This window comes from Agelaius tricolor, unplaced genomic scaffold (genome assembly GCF_023055355.1).
Source record: "Agelaius tricolor isolate 1412-34295 unplaced genomic scaffold, bAgeTri1.0.p SCAF_16, whole genome shotgun sequence".
NCBI lineage: Eukaryota > Metazoa > Chordata > Aves > Passeriformes > Icteridae > Agelaius > Agelaius tricolor.
The window spans coordinates 15,946,926-15,954,143 of NW_027269276.1; the positions used below are offsets into that span (position 1 = coordinate 15,946,926).

A 7,218-nucleotide genomic window follows, 5' to 3' on the forward strand; every position below is an offset into this window, starting at 1 on the left:
CGCCAGGCGGCGCCACTATCGGGGCTTGTGCCCGCTCGCGCTGACCGGAAGTTGCCTCAGGTGCGGAGGCGCGCGGGTGACGCAGGGCAGCGGGGCCGGGGAGGCGGCGGGGCCATGGAATCCGCGGCGAAGGGCAGCTACGTCCTCGCCAACCTCGCCGAGGTGGTGGAGCGTGTCCTCGGCTTCCTGCCCACCAAGGCGCTGCTGCGCGCCGCCTGGTAAGGGCCGGGGCCGTGGGGTGGGCGGCGGCCGGCTCCGGTTGGCGGGGGCGGTGCGGCCGACGCGGTGTGTCCGTGTTGTGTTGCAGCGTATGCCGGCTATGGAGGGAGTGTGCCCGGCGGACGCTGCGGACGCGGCAGCGAATCGCGTGGGTGTCGGCGCTGGAGCCGGGCCCCGCCGAGAACCACGCGCTGGTGCGCGCGCTGGCCCGCGAGCTCGAGGTGAGGGGCGGCTGAGGGGGCGCGAGGGGCGAGAACTCGGCGCCTTCGTTTAAACGCTGAACGCGCTTCTTCCAACCTCCCGGCAAAAGGGACGTGTTCGGAGGCGTAGGTGGTTTTGACAGTTCAAGTGTTGCGTGTTAATACACCGATCAAAACGCCGAGGATTTGCAGTTCAGGGCACATCTGTTCATCGCGGCAATCTTGTTAAAAGGTTAACCCTCTTAGGCTGGGAGATACTGAGTAAACACTGCAGGACTAATCTGCCTGGCAGGATTTCTTTTCAGTATTAACCTGGTGCTGGGCCTTCACTACACAAAAGATTCATGTCGGGGTCTTCCGCAGTAGACAGGCCTCAGCAGATCAGTGTTAAACCAACTGGGACAAGAAGCGCCTCTACACTGTTTCCCAGCATCAGCGCTGGTGAATAGTAGATACCAACAACCATGAATGCAAGGAGTTTAGACAGTGCTAAAAGAAGGAGTAGAGTCATGGACCAGTCTGCTGAGCTGTTCTTGCTTCTGAGGTTTGGGTCAGCTTCCTGCCTGTGGGCAGAAGTTCCTCTGGGCACTTCTGAGGCTAATGAGAGGTTATGTGCTGGCTGACAGGAGCCTGGTGAGGGCGGAGGGGACCGACGTGGGCTGGCGGTGGAGCAGGAGCAGTTTCTCCTCCGTTTCTGCCCCCAGTTTCCCTCCACTCTGCCCTGTCTAATGTACTCCTCCACCCGTGTCTTTGCAGAAGGTGCACGTGCTGCCCCAGACCGTGCTCTACATCGCTGATGCAGAGACCTTCAGCGGGCACGAGGAGTGTCACGAGCAAAAGAAAGGTAAAGCCTGCACCTAACTCACTTCCATTTAAAGATACGCTGGGATGTAAGCAGAGCACAGTCAGCTGAGGGGGAATTCTCTGTGGTTTGGTTTCAGTGGAAAGGAAATGTTTTGCAGAAACCATGACTGTGTAGTATTGCATTTGAGGTAGGGAGCAGCTCACAGATCTTTGTTAACGTGCACAGATGGGTTCCTTTCCCTTCTGTGGAGGACGCTGAGTGTGTTTGCCTGCCGGCAGCTCTGTGCTCTCAGGGAGCAGCACAGACCAGCGTGCTGTTACCAGGGCGGCCACTGATGGGCAGCATTGGTTAAACAGGACGGGGTTGGCTGTGGGATTTGCTCAGAATGCACTTTTACTGCTCTCTGATGTTTTTGGGGTTTTTTTGTTTCTTCTTATTTTAACAGCCAGAAAAAGAAACAGTAAAGAAACAGCTCTCGCACTTGAAAAGTTGTTGCCAAAGCGATGTCAGGTTCTTGGACTGGTCACCCCAGGGATTGTAGGTAGGAGCAAAATGTGTGGGTTTTGAGAGGTCAGCTTGAAGGTGTCATCTCCATTGTTCAGCACTGGCTTCAATTGTAAGGTGTTCAGTGTTGCTGCTAAGTGATCTGGAGCTTACTTCGTGTATTGCAGTTATCATTAAAAGGGTTAATTTAATTGGGCAGGCAGCTTTCCCTGGAACCTTAATGTACTTATTGAATGTTGCTTGGATTTATGGATACATTTCAGTCATATTGTGACTAACTGTAGAGGGCATCCTGGTACACATGCCTGTTTGTAATGGTCTAGCAGGAGGCATATGCAGTAACTGGAAAATTCACGGCCTCCTGTGGCAGGATTTTTCTCATGCTTCACTTTTATCATTAGAAATTTGGTTTTTTATAGTTTCTCACCTTAAATTCACTTTCCACATTATAAGTAAGGTATTTGATTGTTGTCACTGCCATATTTTAATAGTACACTCCCAATTTTTGTGTCAGTTTTGCTTTATACTGTCATCACATGCTTATTGGATGCCTTAAAAACTTGAGTGTGTCTGTGTGCCTGCAGAAGTTGACAGGAAGGCTTCTATTGCACTGTTCTTGTTTTCCTAATGTTTTTATTTGATGTGCCTGGGGAGATATGTGTAAATATATCCATGTCTCCATGTCAAAACTGACTTCAGTGGGATCAATAGCCAGCAGGGCCTACACGTTTCATCTTTCCAAAACATTAACAAAAAAATCACAGTTTTCAGTTAGATAAGTTGTTATGGAAATAGATTATCATGTTTAATATCACCTGAGCTGTTCAACCTCTTTCTGCCTGTGTCATGTAAATGAATGTATTAGAATCTCTGAACACAAGATGCTTGGTTTTGTCTCTGTAGTTACTCCAATGGGTTCAAGCAGCAATCAACCTCAAGAAATTGAAGAGGGTGAAGCTGGGTTTGCTCTGTTGTTTCCCAAAATTGATGGGGTGAAAATTCATACCTTTCATTTTTCTAAAGACGTGAAGAACAGGGTCTTTGATGAAAGCAAGTTTGCTGAAGCAGGTATGTCGTTTTCTTTATGTGGGCTTTTTGTGAGATGCTGCTCTCTGAGGTGCCATTGGAGTTCTGAGTACAACCAGCAGCTTCTGCACTGGCTCCAAGAGCCTCTGTGGGGCTCCAGCTGGTGACTGTGCATCTCTGCTCCTCCCAGTCCCTGGAGCAGTAAGGAGAAGTTATCCAGAGTATCGGTTTCCAGTTCCTTCAGTTACATTTTAAGTGGAGCTGTTCAGAGGGAAGTGTGATGTAATATTTGAGGAGAAACTAGAATGGTTGGACTTCAGAGTTCAGGATTTAAAAATAAGGGGATCAGTGTTGGCTTTTGTTTGTAGGTCTGAAGAATAACCCAGATCTCCGTGTTGTTCTTCTGTTTGGCTACAACTCCTGGAAGACTGGAGCTACTCGATTTCTTCATCAAATAGTCAATCCATTGAATGAGAAAAGTATCATCCTGGCTGGAGGACAAGTGGAGAGCTTTACATCACTGACTTCTGAGAAGTAGGTATTTTTTTCAAGGTAAATGATGAAAAAGATTTAACGTGAGAGAAACATTGCAGATCCATAGCCTTCTAGTTATATTGAAAATCCCCTTTACCAGTAGGAAAATAACAATTTCTTAAAGGGAAAAATGCCACAACTACTACACTGTGATGTAGCCAGAAAAGCTGGAAGCTTGGTATGGCTGTGTTGCAGTTTGGATTCTGGAAACCCAGCTAGGAGAAACCCAATGGAAAGGCAATTTCTAGCTTCAGATACCTTTGTGTGTTTATTGCAGTCAGCATTTCATCTCTGGGGTGCAGGTAAATGAGTACCTGTTGTGACAGAGCCCAGGATGTGAACATGTGTGTGTGTATGTGCCTCAGTTTGGCTCACAGCACGGAGCAGTAGCTGCACACACACAGCAAGGCTGTGCCCAGGAGCTCACCTGATGTGCCCTGGCTGCTGGAGGACGTGGCATTCTGTCCTGTGGAGCCATGCCCATAGCTCCTCTCGTCCCACTGCGGGCCTGGAGTCCATACTAATATCAACGTGTTCCTTGCATCTGATTTGCCATCAGTCTGGGCCATTGCCCCAGATAAGAGAGCTGACCTTAAGTAAAGTCCCTGCAGATAAAGGTTAAGTATGTAACTACTTGACCCCGTGTGTCCTGGCCAACCAATTTAAAGCAACATGAATCCAAAACCTTTACTGACTGCTGCCCTGCTTTACTGTATAAATCCTCAGTGCCTTTGCTTGTCCTAAGTTTAACTGATGTTTTAGTTGAATTGCAGAGCTGTGACATACACAAACTACTGAGTTTGGAATGAGCGAAACAAGTTTATGGTCAATACCTAGTAATGGATATGGAAGGTTTCTTTGTGAAAGATTGCTACACAAAAACATTGCTAAAATATGAAGTCTTTGATTTGCTTTCTAACTTTGGCTGGTATCAGAATCACTGCAGTGTCAGCTGCTGTGCACCCAGGGCTGCTGCAGCAGCAGTTCAGGCTGCTGAGGAGTGGTTCCCCCAGAATGCTCTAACTCGGTGCCGTTGCCTTTCAGTAACCACGCCCAGCCTGGTGACGCCTGCGGTGTGGTTGGGTTGGCTTTCAGCGGCCCCCAGATCCAGAGTGCCACTGTCCTGCTAGACCAGGATGTGGCTGATGAGAGGACAGCAGAAGCAGCCATGCAGCGTCTCAAAGCAGCGAACATCCCCGAGCACAACACCATTGGCTTCATGTTTGCCTGCGTCGGCAGAGGATATCGGCATTACAAAACCAAAAGGAATATGGAAGCTGATGCATTTAGGAAGTTCTTTCCAAATGTGCCCCTCTTTGGCTTTTTCGGACATGGGGAAATAGGATGTGATCGAATAGTTACTGGGAATTTCGTGTTAAGAGAATGTAATGACATAAAGGATGACCTGCTTCATGGTTATACTACTGTTATGACTCTTATTCACCTTGGTTCAACTAAAGCAAACCAAGCATAAGTAAGGTTTAATGCTTCAGTGAGCTGTTTGTTTCATTCCAGAGAGCTGAGAAGTCTGGAAGAATGGACATCTTGCAGTCAAAGCCCCTTCCAAAACATAAACATCATTTTGGTAATGTTATTGAGTCTTGTAGTTGCAATAGAGTTTACTGTAATATCTGTGAGAAAGCCTTGCATTTCTTGTAATCCCCTGTACACATCAGAATTGCAGGAAATTATATTTGATGGAATTCTGCATTTGAAGAAAGCCTCTTTCTTCCAAAATGAAAATGGTTTCTACAAATGGTAGAATATGCTGAATTGGAAGGGACCCATCAGGATCGTTGAGTCCAACTCATGGCCCTGAACAGGACACCCCAAGAATCCCACCAAGTGCCTGAGAGTGTTGTCCAAACTCTTCTTGAGCTCAGGCAGGGCTTGGTGCTCTGACTGCTTTCCTGGGGAGCCTGTTCCAGTGTCCAGCCACTCTGGGTGAAAAACTTTTTCCTGATATCCAACCTAAACCTCTCTGACTCAGCTTCATGCCACTTCCTCGAGTTCTGGCACTGGTCATGAGAGTGATGACCACAATGAGGTCTCCCCTCAGTCTCCTCCCCTCCAGGCTGAGCAAACCAAGTGTCCTCAGCCACTCCTCATAAGGCTTCCCCTCCAGATCCTTCACTTCCTCATGGCATTCCTCTGGACCCCCTCTAAACTTGATGCCTTTTTTATACAGCAGTGCCCAGAACTGCCCCCAGCACTGGAGACTGCCCCAGAGCAGGACAGTCCCTCCCTGCCTGGCTGGCGGTGCTGGGCCTGATGCCCCAGGACATGATTGGCCCTCCTGGGTGCCAGGGCACGGCTGGCTCAGAGCCAGCTTGCCACTGACCCCAGCTGCCCTCCACCCTCCTGCTCCCCATTCCATACACACAGCCAGGGCTGCCCTGTCCAGGTGCAGAATCCAGCACTTGCCACTGTTACATTTCATGTGGTTGGTGATTGCTCTTTGTCAATGTCCTTTAGAGAGTTGACAGCTCCTCCCAATTTAGTGTCAGTGGCAAACCCAAACCCAAATGTAGAAAGAAACTACTTTGATGTGCTCTATTTATGCATATAAAGCACTCTAGAAAAACTACTGATGCATTTAATCTACCATTTCCTGGATTTTATTTCTAGAGAGATGCAGAACTTTCCCAGAGTCCTATTTACAAAACTGAAGTTTTACTAGATAAAATCAATGAAAATCTTTAGAGAAAAGTAAACAAAGTACTTGTTAAATAAAGGTAGAAGTATGTCAAAGTAACTTGCCTTTTATTCTTAGAGAAAAATCTTTTATTTAAAGATGTTGTCCAGCTAAGAGTTCAGCTGGGCTCACCACCTTGAACTGAATTCCAGTTGCTCAACTGTGTGGCTCAGAATATAGTGGTTGCCTCTTCTCCTGTAGTGTGATTACAATCTTTTAAATCCAGAGTGCTTAGAAATAAGTCTATCTATCTTTGAATTTCTACAGGAAGTTTTTTGCTCTTAAATTTGGAATTGTGGGACACACAAGATCTGGCTATATGATATTTATATAGAGACTTTAAGTAAGACTTGTGCTTCTGCATGTTTTTCCCATGCTTTTACATCAGTGACCTGTTTTGATTGCTGCAGCTGGCATGCAGTACCAAGTAAGTAAATTCAGCATAGTCTCAGTATAGCTAGTAATATATTTGCTGCTTTTTAAATTCTTTCCTCCCTTTTATTTTCATGTAGTAATAGAATGACAAGAAAATAAGATTGATTTTGCACCATATCACCAGATTTCTAAATGCTAAATCAAGCAGCTGGCCCATTTTCAGTGTAGTAAAAAGAAAATACCTGTATGTTGTACAACAAAGTAAAAAGTTTTGCTTTAAATGTACCAAGGAAGACTTCAGTTACCAGCTTTATTCCATGTCTAGTTAAAACTTTTCCTGCACTTGGCCTAGCAAGCTTTAGTAGGGGTGTATCTGTCCTGAGCATTAACTGTTGTGTCAGTTGAGCACAGACAGCATTTCCCCATGGCTGTACTGATTGATGTTTTTTTTAATTAGAAGATAGAATGAGCTGTGAACTCCCAGTGGCCACCTGTGGATGGAAGATTAGTAAGTGTGGGTGTGACTTGGACAACATTCAGTTCATTTAGAGGGAAATGTATCTGGAAATAGAGTGTGGTTCAATTTTCAGAGAAGCCCCTTGCTGGGAGGTGACTGTGTTATTTCAGTATAACCAGAATGGCACATTTGGCCCTTTGTGTGTGCATAAGGTTCATGTTTAACGGGACAGGAAGGAAATGTTTCATTTCTGTAATGCAGATAGGATTCCTGGTGCTGCAGCCATGCTGAGCAGCCTGGGAGGGTTAACTGGGTGCTGTGTTAGAGCAGTTGAAGGGTGATCAGCCACGGGTCCTCAATAAAGACTCTGCAGAAGGTCAGAGAAGTTGATGCTGAGCTCAGA

General features: G+C 46.7%; 1 protein-coding gene across 2 annotated transcripts; it reads left to right on the top strand.

The window, feature by feature from the left end:
- Positions 1-49: 49 nt before the first annotated feature.
- On the top strand, positions 50-5,008 carry FBXO22 (F-box protein 22). Of its 2 annotated transcripts, XM_071441770.1 has the most exons (7): positions 51-218; positions 308-440; positions 1,176-1,263; positions 1,670-1,765; positions 2,632-2,796; positions 3,123-3,288; positions 4,333-5,008. In XM_071441770.1, exons 1-7 carry the CDS (start codon positions 115-117, stop codon positions 4,760-4,762), a joined length of 1,182 nt encoding a protein of 393 aa, XP_071297871.1. In that variant the 5' UTR covers positions 51-114; the 3' UTR covers positions 4,763-5,008. The 2 variants fall into 2 exon arrangements, with proteins under 2 accessions (XP_071297872.1, XP_071297871.1); XM_071441771.1 differs by lacking the exon at positions 1,670-1,765 and having other exon boundaries at positions 50-218.
- The last annotated feature ends 2,210 nt before the right edge of the window (positions 5,009-7,218 follow it).

Bases quoted from the DNA above. Each gene is read 5' to 3' on its own strand.
- FBXO22 (XM_071441770.1), top strand. From the start codon at position 115: ATGGAATCCGCGGCGAAGGGCAGCTACGTCCTCGCCAACCTCGCCGAG. The intron at 1,264-1,669 runs GTAAAGCCTGCA...TTATTTTAACAG, and splicing joins GTGTCACGAGCAAAAGAAAG to CCAGAAAAAGAAACAGTAAA. The intron at 3,289-4,332 runs GTAGGTATTTTT...GTTGCCTTTCAG, and splicing joins ACATCACTGACTTCTGAGAA to TAACCACGCCCAGCCTGGTG.